This window comes from Diabrotica virgifera, chromosome 2 (assembly GCF_917563875.1).
Source record: "Diabrotica virgifera virgifera chromosome 2, PGI_DIABVI_V3a".
NCBI classification, from domain to species: Eukaryota; Metazoa; Arthropoda; class Insecta; order Coleoptera; family Chrysomelidae; genus Diabrotica; species Diabrotica virgifera.
The window spans coordinates 84,611,508-84,635,387 of NC_065444.1; the positions used below are offsets into that span (position 1 = coordinate 84,611,508).

At 32.6% G+C, this 23,880-nt stretch overlaps 1 protein-coding gene across 1 annotated transcript in view; it reads left to right on the forward strand.

Moving 5' to 3' along the window:
• Window positions 1–907: 907 nt before the first annotated feature.
• LOC114340003 (uncharacterized) overlaps window positions 908–23,880 on the forward strand; it is a 118,247-nt gene continuing 95,274 nt past the window's right edge. The window contains exon 1 of the mRNA XM_028290709.2: window positions 908–1,023. Within this exon, the coding sequence (XP_028146510.1) occupies window positions 1,000–1,023 (24 nt within the window). The 5' untranslated portion in view covers window positions 908–999. The remainder of the gene's footprint in view (window positions 1,024–23,880) is intronic.

Here is a 23,880-nt window from a genome sequence, read left to right on the forward strand (position 1 = left end):
ACATTAAATATAAAAAGACATGAAAGCATCTTAGGGAAGGAACTCCCATTTTTAAATTTATAACACTTTTTAACATTTGACACAAACAGTAAGGTAGCCAATTTATATAGAAATAATCATCAATTCGCTAATATTTTATTTATGTGACACTAAGGTTTATTAAATCAACTATCTTAATTTTTTTTTAAATAGTGCACACAATCTCACTAAACTTTCAAAAGAAGCATGTTTTTTTATATCAAAATACTTTTTGCCGTAATAAAATTATTAGTAAGCATTTTCTCCTCTTATCAACGTCTATAGTAAATATTATTTAAATCTTACAAAAATTTGGTTATAGAATTATTCATGTGATAGTGGTAGAAAAAGGTAAAAATTTTATTTGTTTATTAGGCAATGACCGCACATGCAACGATAAAATCAACATATTTTTGTATGACCGCAAATGCAACGATAATAGCCGTGATCGCAAATGCTACGACCGCATCTGCAACGACACCAATTATAGATTTATTAGTCTCGAATATCTCAAGTTTTTTTCAGCAGTGTATTTTTAAGTAGTTAAAAGTTAGAAATGCACGTAAATAATTAATATTTAATAATTAATTTAAAAACATTACTTCATTCTATTATTTGGTTCGTTAACAAACTAACAAAATATCTACGATTCATAATTACACTTAATTGGTATGCTTTATTGGTATTTTTTATGATTTCTTCGTTATGCGCTACTGTAATAGCGATAATCACGGCTATAGACACGCACCGTTTTCACCACGGCCGAAGCATCAGAAGAAGTCTTGTACCTTGGCCTTGTCTTAAGCAACATCTCGATGAAGCGAGTGAGGGTGTCGGAGAAAGTAATTCGCAGAGGGACCCCACTTGCATCGACCAAACGAAGAAAGCATATATAGACACTTAGTTCTTATCTAAATAGTTTGTATTTAGTTTCTTAGTGAATAACTGCAGATTTAGCCCGTGGAGGCTCCTCTTTTAAGGATGCCCAATTACAGGAGCCTTGTGGTTAGTGTTATCAATTTATTATTTTTTCTTCATTCAGTTATGTAATTAAGAGTAAACAGTAGCGCGTCATCAATATTTTTGTTTTTTGAAAGTTCTGTAAACTTTCAATAGTGAGGCAACAGTGCGTTGTTAATTCGACACTGACAGTGACATTTATACTATCAAAAATAATAATTTTTATACTCATAGGCGCGAAATGTTGCCGTGTCAGTCACGTTCGATTTCTTGTTATAAAAAATCGATTTTTAGTATGACACAAAAAAAGTTTATTTGAAGAAAGTGTATTTTTTGTCTTTCTTAATGACGGTACAGGCTCGTTTTTGCAATATTTTATTTAGCTATAGAGTAATTTCCACATACTAACATATTTCTGAAAGTGGGCTCTGTACCGCCATTCTTTATTATATCACGAATATGCCTGCCAAATATCTCGACAAAATATTCACAATTACAGCCGCAATCTTGGACCGCGTTTGTTGCTATCTGTTGATCGCTACTGTATGCTATTATAGTCGAGGAAATGAAGCTGGAAAAATGGCAAAACCTCGCAATTTTTTCGTCCAGCATCGATTTGTACAAAAATTTGGGATTAGGTTCATTTCACCCTCTAGTTCATTTTCTATATTGAGCCGTTGTACGCTTTTGGTTTTTTAAGGGTGAAAACCACCCCTAATTGTAGAAAATTATAAAATAACATTTTAAACTTTAATATTGTCAACATTTGCTTCTTATTAGTTACATAATGATTGTTTTGTGCTTTGAGATATAATATCACGGTATTTCAACCCTTAAAACCACCCTTGTTGGAGCTATATATGACAAGTTTACTTATCCCAAAAGAATAATTTCGGCTTGCATCAATTTACATAAAAATTTGGGGTTAGGGTCATCTTACCCTGTACTTCATATTCTATATCATACTCAAGGGCGTTGATTATTTTTAGGGGTGTAAACTACCCTTATTGTCAAAAATTTTATAAAAATATTGTAAACTTTAATATAGGTAAAATTTGGTTTTGACTGGTTAAATAATGATTGTTTTATGTTTTAGGATATAATATCATAATATTTCAACTCTTAAAAACCACCCTTAATAACATTGCAATTTTTATAAGTAGACAATTTAATAGATCTATACAGAAAAAAAAGTAGAATTAAAGAATTACAAAAACATTTATTTGCACAAAAATACGAATTTACAAATATATAAAAATACACATACAAATAGTTTTTTAGTGATCTAGTATAGGAACCGGCTCTGTGGCATTATATAGGTACATTGAAAATGCTCTCTAAGGAGACTATTCGAATTTTTCGAAAAAAAAATAGTTTTATAAACATAGCTCCTTCATTTTTGGCGATAAAAAGTTTTTTCAGTAACAGTTTTGTAGGATTTTTGAAGAGTAATAAGATTGTGTAAATTAAATTCCGTTAGATCCCTTAATTTTTAAGTGAGGTGGGTTTAAAGGGCTCGAATTAGAGGATGTTTGCTCGTAAATAGATGTTTTAAACAGCTATATCTCGCTAACTGTTCACTGTAATGAAAATCTGTGCATAAGGAAATTTTAGCTATTAAAAAATCTACAATTTAGTAGTCTATCATATCTTTTGTGTCTCCAATATTTTCGGAGATATTTTGAAGAAGATGATAAAAAATGCAAAATTGTAAAAAATTAATTTTCCTTTAAACTCCAATTTTTCTAAAATTAGGCCTTTTAAATAGGACAAACTTCTTGGGTGTATTGATAATATAAATATAAAAGTAATTACAGAAAGGCGAAGACCAACTTTTAGTTACAAGGGTAGTTAGGGGGTTGTTTTCACTGTTTTTTCGTAGAAAAAAATAGGTACCGACTATTTTGGTCATAAGTTGCTCAATTTTTATGCTAGAAACTTTTTATTATTTTTTTGAAAGATCTTATTGTATGATTGAAAAAACATTATGTAAGTTTCCTGGAAAAATGCAAAGTTTTCCCGTTATTTGCCCTTGATTATTTCAAATTATGCATTTGACGAAAAAAGCTAACCTTTGACATGCCGTATCTCGGTTTGTATTGGTCGTAAAAATATTATAGAAAAATAGTTTCGTTTATGTTACTAAAAGATACAATTTTGATATCTACAGTTTTTTTGATGAAATGCATATTTTTCGAGTTATTCTCAAAAAACCCTCTAAAAAAGTCGATTTTTGCGTCGAAAAACTGTTACTTTCAACCACGAGTAACTCGAAAAATATTAAAACTTTAAAAGGGTAAACCCTGTAGTTGGCTGTATACCTTTGTTAAGACAACGTAGAATGAAGTAAACACTTCTGTTGTATATAGGTATATTATTATTATAATATACCTATATACAACAGAAGTGTTTACTTCATTCTACGTCGAAAAATATTAGTTTTACGAAGAAAATGTAAAAAATATTTTTTTCTTAAAATCACTTTTTACATCGATTTACATGGTTAAAATGTAATAAAAAATTCCCACCCCCGAGATGGGGTGGCAACTACCCCCAAGGTTTTAGCGTACAGCAGCATGATATAGAAAATGATCCTTGGACTATTCCCTACCTTCTGTGAAAATTTCAAGTAAATCCATGCTGGACGAAAAAATTGCGAGCCAAAATGCTTCATTTCCTCGACTATTAAGTGTTCAATAGAAGGCGCTAAATTATTTTAATTCATATACAACATTTTTTTAAAAATCCTCTCCCATCCTCATCACATAGTGCCGTAGGGCGACAATACATTATAATACAATACAAAACCAACTCAATATTAATATCAAATTAAATCTTAATATTAACTAAAATTCTGCTATATATTTAAATTATGTACAAATTTGACCCATTCCTTCTTATTTCTGGCCTTCGTCCTTGCTTATGTGAATGTTGCTCCCCTTATTTCGAATATGTTTCCTATTGTTCTATCGCATGCTTTTCGTGGACTACCTTTTTGCTTTCTTTGCTTTGCCTGCCAAATTTCTTTCATCGATTTTGTGTTTTCCATTATCTGAAGGTGACCCCTCCAACTGAGTTGTCTTCTTTCTATATAGTACAAGTGTGACTCTATTTCCAAAACTTTTCTTAATTTGTGTATTTCGTAGTCTATTTCTTTTGGTAACTCCTCGGACTTGTGTCAGGTATTTCAATTCTACTGTGTGTATTTTACTCTTTTGTCGTTTTGTTAGAACCTACGGCTCGCAACGAAAGGTTAATACAGGCCTATATATTGACTTGAACACACACACACTTGTTATTTCATTTTTATTTATGAATTTATTGTTCATTGCATAGTATAGGTTCAACGATTTCAAAAATGTCTCGAATACAAGGTTTATTTTTACGTGAGCAATACAAATCTATAATAACCAATGGGGGTTTCCATTTAATATTTTAAAGTTATCCCCCCACCCAACTCAGTTGGTCTCAGTTGGTCTGTGCCCATTGAACTGGCAAGAACCTAGTATTTTCGAGCAGGGAAACATGTTGCCCTTAGAGCACGTATTTAATTTAATCTACTAACATCGTCTTGTAGTCACCATATTTCTTAAACTATATTATGTAAACCATATATCATGATGTTACCAATTTAAATAGTGTGCTACTTCCAATTACTCAGCAGTATGCACTGAAGATGTTCTGAATTAGAATGAAAGCGTTTTGCAATCCATTTTGATGACATTTTATGAAGTTTTTTAATAAACGATTTTATACCAGTATACAACTTAAAGTTTTTACTTCTGTATGAGATTTTTAAATATTTTTCAGTTTTCGATCCAATCTTCATTTCGCGAATTATTCAATCGTCCCGCAAATTATTCGATCGTCCCAGGCAACGAGTTCCATCCTGGGCACCAGGTACTCGGAGACCATCGTCGTCATGAAATTCGTGTTCAGTGACCTCCAAAATCCCAAGTATAAAAATTGAACTCATTTCCGTTAATATTTCCTGAGTTCTAAATTTTTCATATTCCATCTCTTCGAGATGCACTTTGAAATTGCATTTTCTTATGCACACAAAAATTTTTGCCGGAGATCAATTTAGTTCACAAAATTGCCTGACACTCTCTCGAATCGAATGCAAAAAGTTGCATGATGATTCATCTTACTGCACAAAATTTATAGGTTTAATGCTTCGTTGCGTCGCCTAACTATTGTGTTAAAGATTTCGTCTTTAGTTTTGCTTGTAATATCGTCGATCCATATAATCGGTTTTTTTTTATTTAGCTAATGCCTCAACAACTAATGGCCATTGGCATGGTGATGGTACTGTATGGATTTTTCCAGTTAGGTACCTAGTGTAATGTGTAGTGTGTGTGTTAAGTAAGTGTCTTGTTACTTTGCAAAGTCGACGTCATTGTCTTTGCAAAGAGACGCTAATTGTATACGAATGTCTGCGGTCCCTCCGGTGAGTACAGATCCCACAAGGATAGAAATTATTTTCATCTATTAATTTATAATAAACGAAAAATTCTCTACCCTGGTGAGATTCGAACTCACGACCATTCGGATCTTTTGATCCAAAGGTAGGCGCTCTTACTACTGAGACACAGAGGGGGTATAATCGAGTTTAATTTTATTGTCGTGGTATTGTCCTTATTTTCTTATTTTTATTTATGATATCTGTTTCATCTGATTAGTGTTTACAATGACCATGTATTGCGTTCTATCATCATTAATTTTCAAATTCAAACTTATAAATTCTTCTCCCAGCTTTTTTATCATGTAGATAAAATTTGTCTTTGTCTTCTGCTAAAATTACTTGATTATAGGCAAACAACAGACTATGAATATACGTAGTTGTCTTCAATTTTTACCCCATCTGTCTACATTTCTTGTTCCAGTTTTTAAATGTTTGATTAAAAATCTTAAATTATTAGCAAAATAGCAAAATATATTTATAACTTTACCATCTGATCAGCGTTGATATATACATATAAGCAATTTTTCTAAAAACCTACTTTACTACTAAGAAACTAACCACAGCCTCAGTAGCAGTGGCGGCTCGTGGCTTTAGGGACAGGGTCGGCAAGGCTTTGTCTCCAAAGACTTCAATTTCATAGGAGATCTTTGGTTTTTGTTTTTTTTATTTTTTTTTTGTTTTTTTTGTTTTTTTCCTATAAATTTAGAAACTATACCTGTTTATAAATTAACTCTAGTCTATGTTGTTTCGAAGTAGCAAAATGGGTTATAACGTAATTGTAAAATTTATTATTGTTTTGGAGGGATTTTAAAAGTTTTTTTCTATCGACATTTGAGACAAGTTTGACATTCTCTCCATGGTGTTTCGACAATAAGTTTTGACTCTTTTGAGACAAGAGAAATCCCGTTCATTTGAGACAGAATTTGCCCACATTTGAGCACAATAATTTATTAATTTCGGGAACAGTTTGTTGTACCTAATGAATTGCAGTATATACAATTATACATAGTCTGTAACTTATTCCACCTTCTGAAAATATTTGGATCAGAATATAAAACTGTTAATCCATTTTCTTATTTTATTTGATTAAAAAATGATAATTTTTAATGAACTTGTCTAATAGATATTTTGAAAATTCTTTGGCGTAACTTTTAAATTTTGAATAGTCAAAGAGGTCAATGACTTATAACAGTGAGTAAATAATAGTTTTGCCTGGTGCAATTGTTTTAACGTTTGTCCGGAGACCATACAATTCACTGGACATCAAGACAGCCCCGTCATAAATTTGCCTTACCAATTTATTTTTGATATCAAAAAATTTGAATCTGTCCTTTAAATTAAAACACCAAAAATATATTCTGTCTTATGGCTTCTACTCACGTCTGAAAACCTAACAACCTCTCATAAATATTAGACGTAACGCATATCGAAAAACAATTATTGATACTTGTGAATGACATGTTACCTCTATCAGTAGTTTCGTCTACTTCTACCGAAAAGGATCAAAATGTAACTACTAATTGATTCTTTCATTCTGTGCTGTTTTAGATACGCTGCTATATTCTTCGAGTAAAATTTTATTTGTTCTCTATAATTAACTTGATTTAACGAATGCTCCGATGCATCCTGTCCGGTACATCCCATGGTAATTCCTAACAACTTAAAAGAATTACAATATCAATAATAATTAAACGACGTAAATCCCAGGCGCGCTAGCAAGGCAATACGCTACGTACGTGCCTTTCTCAACGCTCGGCAGAGGTACCCGCTGCCGTACTTGCCATTCAAATAAATACGGGGAATGTATAATTGGTTGCCTATCGGCTAATATTCCATAGCTCCTTATTATAAGCAAATCTTCTATCTGGGGACGGCATGCCGAGCCGGGCTTTATAATAAGAATTCACACAATCGCAATCGGGTGCGGGTGCATGGCTATAGGATCATTAATTTGAAAAGTCTCTTACGCACAGCGCACAGGGATCACTTAACTAACGTATCGGGATCGAATTCTTTTAAAAACAATGAATAAAATTTAGTCTGTATTATCTCACAGATATATTTTTTATTTCACAGAAACGAATATCATCAACTCCGATTAAATCAAATATTTAAAAAATCTATAATGTGTCCATAAATGTGTGGGTCGGCACTGCCGACCCTGCCGACCCTGACGAGCCGCCACTGCTCAGTAGTACCTCTTTGCAATTTATTACACAAATTCAACATGCACTATCACTCACGTTTCTCTGCTTTCCGCTTTTTTACTTAATTGATTTAAAAGACTCAATACTTTTAAAGGCTTTTAACCTCGACTTTATCAGATCAATATTTCCTCAGCACAGATTTGATTAAAAGTCTCAAGACAATTAAGAAGTTGGATATACTCAACATTCTCGTGTTGAAAGCAATGTAATTTGTCTTCTTATTTGGGATCCAAACTGTTGCATGCACTGCTAAGGCTATTCGTCTTTTGTTATCAAATGCCATTTTTGTCTCTCTAGTTCGTCTAGTAAAATATGTGCTCGTTTACGTGCTTCATTTCATTCTTCAATTGCCGCCTAACACTCATCACCAAACCGTTGGTCAGCTCTCCTTTCTTTAGTTCCTAGTATCGATTTTGCTACAGTTAATGTGTTTCTACATATTAGGTTCGACTGGTCTTCTAGTGTTCTCTCTTCATTTCCTTCATATTCAGTTAGCTTCCCCTTTATCTCTTTTCCCAGATCAATAATTTCTTTTCGTGGTTGATTTTCGTTTGCATATTGGCTGATTCTACATCTGAAGTGTATCTGAACTGTCAGGAGTCGCAGCATGCACTTTGTCTCAGCTGCGTCTCATCCATATCTCTTTACATAACATTACTATTAATCAAAATAATGATTTTTATATCTTGATGTGCGACTTCCGGTGAACGGTTTTAGAGTAAAATATTTGAGTTAATAAGAAACAAGCTCTGTACACATTTTTATTGTGTTTTAAATTTTATCTTCTTCTGTTTCCTACGTATCGAGTTAGGCTTCTAAATATGTGAAGCTTTTTATTGAAACAAAAGAAAAAATTGGTCGGAATGCAGAATTCTTGGTAACAATCTATAATCTGAGGTTTTTACAATTTTTAAAACAAACAGACCGATTCAAAGACCAATAAAAATCAAACAAAATTTTGCTTCCTTACTACTCAAACCTGAGTAAACTGAAATAAGGAAAGACAGAATGAGATTTATTTCGATTCAGGGGCCGCCACCATCAGTTGACATATGTTTCTTCTTTTTTTATTAGAACTGCCTTTACTGTGGTTCCTTTTTATTGTTCTTTATTTTAATTTGGTTTCCATTTTACGTTACTATTGTCCTTGTCCTTGTTAGTGTTTTTGTTTATTTTAGATCTATTTGTAGTCCAATCTCCTTAGTATTTGTTTTAAGATAATATATTTCCGTCATCTTAAAATGGGTACTCATCTTGATAATAAAGACAGTAAGCAGTAATTTGCTTTATAAACCAATTAGAACTTGAATAATTATTCAGATTTCAAAAAGTTTCCTTTTCTTAAGAGCGTTGGCGCAAATATTTTACTACGGCTATCCCTACTTTTTCATTCTTTACACGGCAAATTACGTGTAGTAAAATTCTCACTAGTATGGAGATGTAAACATTATTTGACAATGACATTGTCAAAGATGGCTTTTGAATGTTCTTGGATAATCGTTAGTTGTATAATCGCTTAAATTATTAATTCAGTTAATTAATATGATTATTTTTTCACTAACTATGTATTCAGTGATTACAATAATTTACAAACTATACAATAAAAACTAATACTTAATCGAGAAGAAAGGAAACGTGATAAAGTTATATTTTTAATAATATATTGTTACTATGGAACGCTTACAATTTTGAACATCTTTAACAACAAAATACTTGGATCACAGAATATATCCTGGTGTATTCTCTGCTTGGATCTTCAATAAATAATAAACAATAGATAACTTTTTATTAGTTTCACGTCTTAAATCAATTATTTATCAATATTATTTAATACACAACTCAAAATATTTCTGAAGCCGTGTCAAATATTTAGTAGTACTGTTTTGTCACCACATTTTGTTCGACTGAGTGCGTTGTATGACAAAGATAGCGAATGTTAGATTTGGAAAATATCACCGCGGACGTGGTGTTAATTTTTTTTTGGGTCCTGAAAAAACTAATAAATATTTTTGAAAACATTAAATGCAGAATAAAAGATTACGTAATTACGTAATCTACGAGGGTAGAGGGTAATCTACGAGGGTAGAAAGTCCCTTAGGCTACGGCTCTACGGGCGCAAATTGACGCTAGCAGTAGCGGTAAAATGAAGAGTGATAAATGAAACCAACAGCGATAATACTGAGCGGCTCCACGATGCTGTAAACTGTCGCTCAAGATCGGTAAAAGACGCATCGTCAAGGTCAAGTCGCAGATGGATAAGTCCAGACCTATTTTTACAGTAATTTACAGGGGCGTAGGTAAATTGAGTCCCATATATCTAAATTAAGAAGGGTCAAAATATTTAGATGGTTGAATTGAATCCCGGGCATCGTAATCCTTCTAATTACCTTGTAATAGCTTTTAATTTGTAAGTATTTTATTGGTTATGCATTTATGATAATCAAATATAAAATGTATTATAGCATGTATGATAGCATCCCACAAAACAAACTATGGGAAGCATTAGAGAAAACCAATATAAGCGCAAATTTAATAACAGCGACGAAACAATTGTATACCAAAACTGCAGCAAGGGTGAAAGTTGGAAGCAGGCTATCGAGAGGATTCCAAATTAGCAGAGGCCTAAAACAAGGGTGCTGCCTTTCACCGACATTATTTAAGATCTACCTCGAGCAAACTCTAAAACTTTGGAAACGCAAATGCAAAAACATGGGATTACCGATCAACAACAGTACAATATACACTTTGTCATTTGCAGACGACCAACTTGTACTAGCGCAAGACTACGATGATATAGAATATATGACAAGGAAATTAATAGAGGAGTACAAAAAAGGTAGTTTGGAAATAAACATAAAGAAGACCGAATATATGTGTATCGGTGGGACACAGCAGGACCTTACACTGGGGAATGGCGAAATTATTAAACATTGCGACGCATATAAATACCTGGGTATGGCCATCACACAAGAAGGAAACGTAGACCGGACGATAGAAGAAAGAAACAACCAGGGAAGAAAAGCAATTACCCTTCTCAATAGCATCCTGTGGGACCAGTCAATATCAAACAACAACAAACATAGAATATACAATACAATTGTTAAGAGTATAATCACTTACAACAGTGAAGTATGGCAAATAAAAGAAAGATACAAGAGAAAACTTGAAGCAACAGAAATGGATTTCTGGAGGCGCTTAGCAGGAAAATCAAGATTAGAAAGGGTAACCAACAACAGAATTAGGGAAATAATGAATGTGAAACACACAATAGTAGATGACATTAGTACCAAACAGCTTAGATGGTATGGACACGTACAAAGAATGTCCAAAGAACGACTCCCGAAACAAATCCTAACGTGGACCCCTCATGGTAGACGAAAAAGAGGAAGACCCCGCCTTAGTTGGAGAGAAGGCATAAATCGAGAAATGAGAGAAAGAGAATTCGATGAAGACCTTTGGATGGACCGAAGTGAATGGCTATTAGGCATCGGAAGACGTAGGAGAACGTTTTAAAACCGATATATATATATATATATATATATATATATATATATATATATATATATATATATATATATATATATATATATATAAAATGTAATACATACAGTGCGCTGGAATAAGTGGTACTCCCTTATTAACTTATTTATTTTAGCACATAAGCAAAACGCTGGGACAGGTCGATTTTTAAAATAATCATAGTATATTATAGTATAAATGTTTCGAACTTTACGCGATCCCTCTTCAAGTGACAGGCATAACTTTGATTTTTTTAAATGGGAAAGTACATCATGTGACACCTCATTTAAGAGCTTTTGAAATAATGATTACAAAAATGGATAATACTTTAATAGTATATGAGACCGTAGGCGCAAAATTTCGATCGAAGTCTTTTTAAACGCATTCATTTTTTTCAAATCCTGAGAAAACCAATAAGTATTTTTAAAAAATTTAAACGCAGAATGAAAGACTACATTAATACGAAGGGCTGAAATTCCTTAGAATAAACAAGAAGTTTCATTTAAATGATATATTTGAAATTAAAAATCAGACTATATTTTCTCTTTTTTCACCCCTGTGACTTATTAAAATAAACAGTGTAGAAGTTCTCCGGGGCTTTTGACCCTCGATAATACTGTAATAGTTAATTCTGCGTTTAAATTTTTCAAAAATACTTATTAGTCTTCTTAGGATTCAAAAAAAATGAATGCATTTAAAAAGAATTCGATCAAAATTTTGCACCTACGTTTTCAAAAAGGATTAAAGTATTATACATTTTTGTAATCAGTATTTCAAAAGCTTTTAAATGAGGTGTCACATGTGTTCCCATTTAAAAAATCAAATTTATGCCTGTCACCTGAAGAAGGATCGCGTAAAGTTCTAAACATTGATGCTGTAATAGGATATTATTTGCTATAACTTATCAGGATATTCTTTTAGTTTGTTCTGTAAAAGAACAAATTTTCCCTCTGTCTTTCTATGTACATACTAGTAAAGGATGAATCCACCATTTTCATTGCTTTTTAAGCCTCCGTCGATGGCGCAATGCCAATTAGTCCAGAGAAATAAGATTTTTCTCGTGACACATCCCCCTCCAGGCCGAAACCAAATTTTTTGAGTAGTATGGACATCTATATTATTAACCTATATGTTTCCTGCAGCCGATTTTGATGATATACATAGTTATAAACAAATGAAGATCGGAAAACGGTAAATTATCGCTTTTTTCGTCTATTAGCAAAAAGTTAAGCACTTTAAACAAATTTGAGAGTAAGAAACTCATAAATCGTATAAAAAATTTCAATATGGCATTCGCTGTATATGTCCATCCTTATTGGTTGCTTAGAAAATTGCAAAATAAATAATAAATTTTGAGTTTTTATAAATATTCATAACTTTGGTAAAAATTAACTTAGAATCTTCTTATTACACGGAATGCCGAGACTTCTTGTACTTAAATTATATTTTAAATTTCAGAGCAATTGGTCAAATAGTTCAAAAGTTATTTAATTTGTTTATCCCAAATTTATTTTTTTTGCAACACTATAAGTCAGAAAATTACAAGGTTACAATAATACTTCAGACAGTTTATGAAAGAAGAACATTTATACTATTACCTTAATTAAAAATAAATGACAAAAAATAATTTTAAACAGTGTAAAATTATTTTGCAAAAACATGTCGATTTTTTGCTTACTTATAAACAATTAGAATAACTTTTTAACCGTTACCCGTAGAAAAATTATTTTTTCACATTTAGAAAGACTGAATTTTTATACAAATTTAGAAAGAAAAACAACTGTTCTAGGACATTTAGGGACAAAGTTAGCCCCCCCATTTTTTTAATTCACATGTTTTTGCAAAATTATTTTGCAATATTTATAATTATTTTTTGTCATTTTTTTTAAATTAAATAAATACTGTAAATTTTCTTCTTTCATAAACTATCCAAAATATTACTCTAACTTCATCATTTTCTGACTTACAGTGTTGCAAAAAAAATTAATTTTGGATAAACAAATTACATAACTTTTAAACTATTTGACCAATTACTTTGAAATTTAGGTTATGATTTAAGCACCATAAGTCTCAGCATTCCGTGTAATAAGAAGGTTCTAAGTTAATTTTTACATGAGTTATGAATATTTATAAAAACTCAAAATTTATGATTTATTTGGCAATTTTCTAAGCAACCAATAAGGATAGACATAGACATATTCAGCGAACGCCATATTGAAGTTTTTTATACGGTTTATGAGTTTATTACTCTCAAATTTGTTTAAAATGCCCAATTTTTTAGTAATAGACGAAAAAAGCGAAAATTTACCGTTTTTTGATTTTCATTTGTTTATAACTATGTATATCATCAAAATCGGCTGCAGGAAACATATAGGTTAATATTGTAGATGACCATATTACTCGAAAAATTTGGTTTCGGCCTGGAGGGGGTTGTGTCACCAACACGATATTTTTTTCCCTTATTTCTCTGAACTAAATATCAAAGCAACTTTTTGTTGAAATGATAGATTATCCATAAGTACTATATTATTATTATCGGTATGAATACGCACAAGAAGATACCACTGGCCGCAGAGCGTAGCCGCGTCATACTGAAGCTCGTGGAGTCGGTCCCGGCGCCAGGGCATAAGGTCCCGTCTGCAAAATTAGCATAGACGCCCTTCGGTTTTTTTTTAATTAGTACAATATTTTGTTTAACATGTATACAGAAAAAGCTCATTTTGGAGCCCCTCAAATAGGAGCGCCCGCCTGCAGTGCATCCATTGCAACCCCGTTATCGCCGACCCTGCATGGAGCCACTACAAACGAATATGCGGCGCTATGCATGTTGTAAATTGTCGTTCTCGTGGAGCCAAGATTTTACAGCTGTGCTGCTGCCGTAATTTTACCGCTACTGCTAGCGTCAATTTTGCACCCGTGGAGCCGTAGCCTTAGAATAAATAAAAAGTTTCTTTTCAACGAGATATTTGAAATTAAAAATCACACTCAATTTTCTCTTCATTTTCACCCCTGCAACTTATTAAGATAAACATTACAGAAGTTTTCAGGGACTTTTTACCCTCGTAATCTTTCGCTCTGCGTTTAAATTTTTCAAAAATACTTATTAGTTTTCTCAGTATTCGAAAAAAAAATGAATGCATTTAAATAGCTTTGGAGCCGAAAGTTTGCGCCTATCCCCTTAATCGTGACTAAATTATTCCCGTCAGGTAACTTTCTTTTAACTTTCAATGTCTTTTACATGTCTTTTTTCTTTTAAAAAATTCTTAAAGCTGCATAATATCTGAAATATTTTTCAGCAGACTGAAAAACTTTTAATAGATTAATGTGGCATTCTCATTTTGTAAAATTTACACCAAAAATTAGAATAATAGGTGCCATTTGCAAGGAATGTCTTTTGTTGCCGTTTCCTTTCAACTCACTAAAACAAAAGTCTGTTAGTCTGAGTAATTTAAAGGGTTTTTTGAGGTTCATGAACCTAGAGGCGTAAAAGAGTAATGCGAGGGTAAAAAGTAGCGATTTAGTGACTGTTTTTTATTGTTGACTGCTGTCTATTTGCTGTATTTTTATGATTGTATGTACATATCTTTAAATAATTTCTCAACACTTATACGCGACGCTAAAAATGTTATTTTCGATTTTCATCAATATTAACCCTGGATTGCTACACTTATTTTCTGAACTCAATCTGATACATGGGGTACGGAGGTACCCCAAATAAAATCGACCTAAAAATATTTATATATGTATATTATAGAACGTATGACAAAAACAATCGTAAGGATAACATGTTAAGAGTCTATTTTGTATACCAAAATATTTTATTATATTATTATCCACAAGTTGGGCATATTTTTTTTGTTATGCAAACAAATGAATTTTTGGAGTTATACTTCTTTAGGCGCGATTGAGAGTAAATTTTTATTATTCTGGGCGCATGCGCACACGGACAGTATGGAGTTCGTTGCTAATCATTCAAGTTATGTATGTATCAGCGCAAGTAAGGTATGAAAAAAATATATTAGTGTTTTTAGTAAATATATTTATTATAATTTGTGTGTCTTTGGATTTGTCTTCTTCGGGAGTAAGATAATATATAAGTGTTATATTATACACAACGGTGGTAGCTCATCGGTAGAGCACTCGCCTAGAGATCGAGAGATCCTGCGTTCAAATCCGGAACAATTCATATCCTTTTTTTATTTTTGGTATTCTTTTAGTTCTTTCTAAAATTAGTTTAATATTTAAATACAATACAAAAAACTGTTTAAAGTAAATATATTGATTTCCTTGAAATCGTATAATGGAAGTATCACTTCTTACGTGCGTATAAAGTACACACACACATTATTTTTTTCATATGGCACAGCTAACTCTGGAATTGTAAACTTCGCTTCTGGGACTAAATGGACATCTACCTGTGGTAGCAACCGGTCATGTTGGTACTTTTATTGGATTATGTATTTTTAGTACATTGCAAATAGTTTCGGGAAGTTCACATCGAACATTCCAAACAACTTTCCTTTTGCGGTTTCACTAAATCAAGTGCCAGTTTTTTTTTTAATTGATTTGAATTGATTTTTACCTTGATGACTTGGAGCAAGCTGTATCTCTCTCCACGTGTAATATATGTCCGAGATATTCCAATTTTCTGGTTTTGATTGTATTTAAGACTTCCATTTCTTTATTCATCTTTCTAAGAACCTCTTTGTTTGTGACGTGTTCTGTCCATGATATTTTTAGAATTCTTTTGGTACCCACATCTCGAATGATTTCAGTTTTTTCATTGATGCCGCAACAGAGTCGAGAAAACGTAGCACCTAGCCAACCTTACTCTTAGCTCTAAACTAAGATCTCTTGTGCAGAGCACTTTTCTCATTTTGTTAAAATTCGCTCTAGACTTTTCTATTCTAATTTTAATCTCCTGGAAATAATCATTTCTGGAGTTGATAATTGTTCCAAGATATGCATATTGGTCTACTCGTTCGACGTTGGTTACGTTTATGAGGAGATTCTCGTTATTTCTTTGAGTTTTAGATATTCTCATAAATTTTGCTTGATGTTCATTGTTAGACCGTATTCTTGGCTATATGTCGCTATTCTGTTAACTAGTCTCTGAAGATCTTCAATATTTTCGGCTAAGACGACAGTGTCATCCGCATATCTAATGTTGTTCATGGGAACTCCGTTCACCTGTATTCCAGCTGTTTCACCCTCAAGGGCTGGTTTGAGGATCTCTTCCGAGTAGTCATTAAAGAGAACTGGCGACAATACGCATCCCTATCTCACCCCACGTCTAATTTCAATTTCCTCTGACAACTGTTCGTTAACACGTACTTTTGCTCGCTGCTTATAGTATAAATTAGATATGATCCTGAGGTCATTGTAGTCTATCTTCTTTAATTTCAGGACATTCATTAATTGTTCATGTCGTACTTTATCGAAAGCTTTATTATAGTCAATAAAACAGACATATATATATCTTGATTGACGTCTAGGCACCTTTGTATTAGGATATTAAGTGAGAAAAGAGCTTCACGCGTTCCTAGGCCTTTGCGAAACCCAAATTGTGTATCATTAAAATCTATGTCCAGTTTATGATATATTCGGTTATGGATGACTTTCAGTAGCAACTTCAGCACATGGTACATCAAGCTGATGGTTTGATGGGACATCAAGCGCATTCTCTTGCGTTTTTCTTTTTGGGGAGACACACAAAGATCGACGTTAACCATTCTTTGGGTAATATGCATGAGCTATAAATTTGGTTCAAAAGTATAACTAGAACAGCAATGTGCTGTTCATCTATAATTTTTATTAATTCGATAGGAAGCATGTCAGGCACAGGACTTTTTCCGTTCTTCATTGTTCTTAATGCATGTGCTATTTCTTCTTTTGTGATACATATCTGGACCTATTTCTTCTGAAGTAAGTTCTATGTTTTCCAGGTCTCCTCTTCATCATCGAACAGTTCATCTATGACCTGTATTAATGTATAACTGACATTAATCTATTAGAAGTTTTTTCAGTTTGCTGAAAAATATTTTAGATATTATGCAGCTTTGAGAATTTTTTTAAAGAAAAGAGACATGCAAAATACATTGCTGTCTGGATATAAAGTTACATGACGGGAACGATTTAGTCACGATTAAGGAGATAGGTTCAAACTTTCGGCTACAAAGTTATTTAAATGCATTTATTTTTTTTTTCGAATACTGAGAAAACTAATAAGTCTTTTTCTTAACGTACCCTATCAAGTCCCTTTGACATTGGCGATTAACATGGCGAAACTGTCTGTTTCGAGCTATTCTAAATAGTTGTTCTTCTTTCTTTATTCCTGTCCACTCCCGGATATTCTTCAACCAAGAGGCCTGCTTTCTACCAATTCCTCTGCGTCCTTCGATTTTACCCATCATAATAAGTTGAAGAATATTATACCGGTCTCTCCTTATTATTAGTCTAATATTATACCATTTATGCAGTCGCTGTTTGACGCCAGTATACTTTTTCTATGATTCGTACATCTTGATGTTGTTCTGAAGCTATTTCCTTGTGGCATTTTTATGATTAACTATTTAGACGGGAAATACGCCACAATTAAATTGAAAAAATAATTTTATTAACGTTTAGAAGCCCAAATCGGGTTTAGTTTAATAAAATTATTTTAAAATTATTTTAAAACGTTAATACAATTATTTTTGCAATTTAATTGTGGCTCATTTCTCATCTAAATAGTTAATCGTACATCTTGACTATCAACTCCTTTATTCTTTAATATTTTAATTAATTTGTGATGTTTTACTCGATCAAAGGCCTTCTCATAGTCGATAAATACAGCAAAGACGTCTTTCCTTTGATCTCGACATTTCTGCAGTAATAGATTTAGTTCAAAGAGTGCGTCCCAGGTTCCCAGTCCATTTCTGAAGCCAAATTGTGTTTCATCCTGGTCTTCAACTAATAAGTATTTTAAAAAAATTTAAACGCAGCACGAAAGATTACATCATTACCGAGGGTAAAAAGTCCCTGAAAACTTATATAATGTTTATATTAATAAGTTACAGGGGTGAAAAGGAAGAGAAAATTGAGTGTGATTTTTAATTTCAAATATCTCGTTCAAAAGAAACTTTTTGTTTATTATAAGGGACTTTCTACCCTCGGTAATGATGTAATCTTCTATTCTACAATTGATGTTTTCAAAAATATTTATTAGTTTTCCAAGACCCAAAAAAATTAACACCATGTCCGCGGTGATATTTTCCAAATCTAACATTCGCTATCTTTGTCATACAACGCACTCAATCGAACAAAATGTGGTGACAAAACAGTGATAGACTACTAAGTATTTGACACGGCTTCAGGAATATTTTGAGTTGTGTATTAAATAATATTGATAGTGTGTTTGACAAATAATAAATTTAAGACGTGAAATTAATAAAAAGTTATTTATTGTTTATTATTTATGAAAGATCCAAGCAGAGAATATGATACTCCCCATCTTGCCCCTCTTATCTTTATTTGCATTAATCCGAGTATTTGTAATCTATCTCCTCTAATCATCACCCAGATATTAGAATTATTTATTTTCATTGTGTTGTTTATTTACAAGCTAACAGCTAACATTTCTGAAGCAACTGTAGCTCTTCTGACGAACTTTTCAGATCTCTTTGTCCTGGTGGATCAGTCCATTGGCTTTTCCATTCGGTACATCTGCTTACAAGTTCTGATAATTTCTGGCCTTGTCAACCACTTGCCTTCAAGCTGCTCCAGCCAGTAGTGTCTGTGTCCGATTATTTATTTCCAGTATTATTAAATATTTTTCATCTTGGTCGTATCATCGTATCTTGGGTCTCTCTTTTAGATTTTCTCCTCTTGGTGTCTAAGTCCGTTAATCTTCTTTGAACTGCAGTTTTTTTTTCTTAATCCTCTACGCTTTTATTATTCTCACAAAGATTTCTACCTTACGTATGTACCTACCTAGCTTAAAATTGATTAATGGTCTTATTTCGTTTTAGTTGACTCTTTTGGGTCTGATAATCATTCTAACATTTTTTCTTTTGAGTATATTTAACATTTGTTTTTCTTTATAAGTAATATTTCTATAGTTCTCTTTTCATTTCTATATCTTCTTTCTAAACCTTCAAAAGTCTTTTGGTGTTCTTATTTGGTCCAGCACTTTCGTATCGTAATCGTTTTTAGTCAATCAAAGGTCTGGTTATAATTTAGTCACATATTATGGTATTTTCTGTATATACTGGCAGCCTGATTTTTAGAAGTGTAGATAATATTGTATATGTGACATTCAATAATGTAAAAGCTTGTTACTTTGTACACAGAGAAAGATCGTCTTGCTTAGGTATTGGCACTATGAATCCCTTGTTACATTCTGCGGATATCTTTTCGTGGACCTATCTATATTCATTCTATTCATTTGCATATTCTTTGTTTTACTTCTTTTCCACCATTTTTAATAATTTTTACCTAGTTTGGTACCTAGGGTTTGAAAGCAACATTTCAAGCACATTTTTGTGAATTTTTTTGAAAGTATGGTAGAATCATTTTCTTTTTAAATTATTAAATAAGCATATTTAGCAAAAATTCATAACGTATAAAAAAAATAGAATAATACCGAAAAATAGAGAAAAATAAGCCAACAGTGACAAATTTTTAAAGACACCTCAAAAAATCATGGATTTTGCGGTGGACATCAGAACTCATCTTTGGATCATGTTAAACAAAAAATTCAAAAATATTTTATTAGCTTATGAGTTTCTCGAAGTAATGGTGTTGCGATTTTTTTTAGTTTTAACGATTTTTGATTTTTTGGTATCGCTCAGGGGTCAAAACAACGATTTGCAACGACTTTTTTTGCAAAAAGGGTGAAAATGAACGTATTTATTATTGTTAAACAAAAAATAAGCATATAATAAAAAATATTTTGACAGGGTTACCTCATGAAATGTCTAAAACCAAAAGTTCCAAAACTTTTGGTTTTAATAAAATTTGATGGGTACATTTTTTTGGATACATTTACAAATGAGTGAAACTTGTTAAACAAAGTTTTTTTAATTAAGGGCGCTTTGAAAACTTTAAAATTTTCGATTTTTTTCAATATTTTAACTAAAAGGACATAGCCTCAATAATACTCTCTGAAAATTTCAAATTCATTGGAGCAAAATTACCGAAAATACAGCGTGTTTTATATCCCTACCTTCGACTCGTTTTACAGCAGGTTCGCGCCAGCGCGCTTAGCTTGAACGTAGTGAGTAACGGTCAACAGCTGTTTCCATTCTCTTTGTAAATTAATTCGCGATTCAAAAACATATTCCGGTATGCATCACATTACGATTTGACAGACAGAAAGGAAATTGAAAGTAAAAGTGACAATACTTTAAACACGTTTTTCTCAAACTGATTTCTTCGAAGGCGAGAGACATTCTAACTTAAAACTACTTGATTGATCCACCTGGAATTTTGTATATATTTTCTTTAGGCATTTAATCAGGTAACGCTGTCGAGATATTTTTTATGCTTATTTTTTTTTAACAATAATAAATATGTTATTATGTAATATAAAAAAAATCGTTGTTTTGATTTCTGAATGACAACAAAAAGTAAAAAATTGATAAAAACTAAAAAACTTCGACAGCTAAGCTAATAAAACCTTTTTGAATTTTTTGTTTAGCATGATTCGATGATGAGTTCTGATGTCCCCGCCAGATCAGTTGTTTTTCGAGGTGTCTTTAAAAATATGCCACCGTTGGCTTATTTTTCAATATTTTTTCTTGAGTTTTGATTTGTATTATTCTATGAATTGTACTGAATATTCTTATTTAATTTAAAAATAAAATAATTTTACAATAATTAAAAAAATCACAAACATGTGCTTGAAATGTTGATTTCAAACCCTACGCCCCTTTAAGGATAATTATGACAAGATTTTGATAGGCATATTTGTCTATGTATGAAATTTAGTAAAAAAATGTTTCACCCGGAAAGCAGATGGGTGAAGGTTGGCCTAGATTCGGATCTTAGACTAATAATAGTTATCATCAAATTTATCAATAGCAGTGTTAGATGAATAGCAAAGGAAGATTTTTATAAAAGAAAATGTGAAGAAATAAAGCAATTGCAGGCAAAACATGATATTTTTAATGTACATAAAAAAGTGAAAGAACTTGCAGGTACACAAAAACGTAAGCAGCCAAATATCCTATATAATGTCAACGGAAACATAATAACAGAACTAGAAGAACAGTTGAAGACATGGAAAAACTATGTTGAAGAACTCTTTTCAGATGATAGACAACAATCTAAACTAAGTAACATACAAGGAGACGAAGGTCCAGAAATAACGGAAGAGGAAGTAACGTACGCACTAAAAAGATTGAAAAACTGTAAAGCCCCAGGTCCAGATGAAATACCAACGGAAATCCTCAAACTGATAGAAGAAGACTCGGTCCACATTTTAGTTGAACTTTTCAATAGCATTTATACATCAGGAAAAGTACCACAAGGATGGCTTTTATCCACCTTTGTTATTATACCAAAAAATATGAATGCCAAACAATGTAGTGATTACCGTACAATCAGTTTGATGAGCCATGTACTGAAAATATTCCTGAAAATTATACACACTAGAGTACACAGAAAACTGGAAATGGACATCAATGATACCCAGTTTGGATTCCGAAATGGACTCGGAACAAGAGAGGCGTTGTTTGCACTGAACGTTTGTCTCAAAGATGTCTTGACATAAATCAAAATGTATTCATGTGTTTCATAGATTATAACAAGGCCTTTGATAAAGGGCGGCATGATCATCTAATCAGACTCCTGGCAGAAAAGAATTTAGATAAACGAGACATCCGACTAATAGCAAATATATACTACAATCAGAAAGCAGTAGTGAGAGTAGAGAATAATACCACTGAAGAAATTGAAATAAAGCGAGGTGTGAGACAAGGGTGTATACTGTCACCAACCCTGTTTAATCTCTATTCCGAAGACGTAATGAATAGAACACTCTCTGAGCAATCCATAGGTATTAAAATAAATGGTGTTAGATTAAACAATCTGAGATTTGCCGAGGACACCGTTCTGATCGCAGAAACACTTGAAGAGCTACAGATATTGGTGAATAAGATAGCAGACTGCAGCAAATAATATGGACTATCTTTGAACATAAAGAAAACTAAATTTATGGTAATATCGAAATCAACACGAAATGTCCAAAATTTATATTTACACAATGAAATTATCGATCAAGTTAGCAAATACAAATATTTAGACACTTTTATAAATGAAGACAACGATAGCTCAGCAGAAATCAAAATAGGAATAGAAAAAGCCAGATCCATATTCACTAAAATGAAGAGAGTGTTCTGTGGAAGAGATTTGAGCCTTGAAATGAATCTTCGCCTGATGATATGTTACGTACTTTCTGTGCTGTTCTACGGAATGGAGTCATGGACGTTGAAAAAAATTGATACCAAAAAATTAAAGGCATTTGAACTGTGGATGTACCGCAGAATCTTGAGAATATCATGGACGGAGAGAGTCACAAACGTCGAGGTCTTGAGAAGAATGAATCAAGAAAAGGAAGTAATATTTACGATCAAAAAACGAAAACTCCAATATTGGGCACATTACAAGAGGCGAAAGATATGAACTGCTTCGAATAATTATGCAGGAGAAGATAGCAGGAAAAAGGTCCATAGGAAGAAAACGAAACTCCTGGCTAAAGAATCTAAGGGAATGGTATAGCTGTAGCAACAACGAATTGTGTCGGTCAGCAGTTTCGAAAATACTTATAGCTCTGATGATCGCCAACCTTCGGAACGAAGATGAAACTTGAAGAAGAAGTTGTTAGATACCCGTATCAAAGACTCACAGAGCGTCTTGGGAAAATCGTCACTTCCATGGTCTAAATCAGTGGTTCCCAACCTTTTTCCCATGATCGCCCCCTTAGACAGGTTTTACCAGTTGTGAATACTCCAATCGCCCCCCCCCATTAAATTTTATTTATTTTTACATTTCGTAAAATAATAAATGGTTATATTTAAAAGAATTGTTAATGGCTTCCTTGGGTCTGGTGTCCCTCACATAATTTGTTTATGTCAGGCTCAATGTTGGTTAATAGCAGCCTCAAATCCGCTCTTTCTATTATGTCGGGCCTATTTCTTTGTTTGTTTTCCAATATAAACACATAACTAAAACCTTTCTCCACTAGATATGTTGTGGGGAATGCTAATTGTAATAGTAATTTGATTGCATTCCACAAGATTGGATAAACTTCTTTTATCCGCGGCCAAAATCTTTCATACCCACACTGCCCCAACACTACCGAAACAGATTTTCAATTTCAACATAATGTTTCAAGTCAATCACGCTCTCTTGAAGAGAAGAACATGCACAAGAAGATGAACTTCTTTCATTGTTTGACGGTGAAGGCCGGTGAAAATCCTCAGAATCACCACAAGAAGATTTCAAGTTGGGAAATGATCCGACTATTCCCTTGGCTTTGGCCATATTTATCTTTTTCCCCTCTAGTGTTCCCGTGTTCCCTTCACACAATTTGGCCAAACTAAATTTTCTTATAATCGGTTTAAATTTGCTAGCCGATTTGCGAGGCGGCTATACCTATAGAATTAAATTGTATTATGATGTATAGCCCTCTGTTTCTAGACGAGATGTGTATACATATTTACTTTTTAT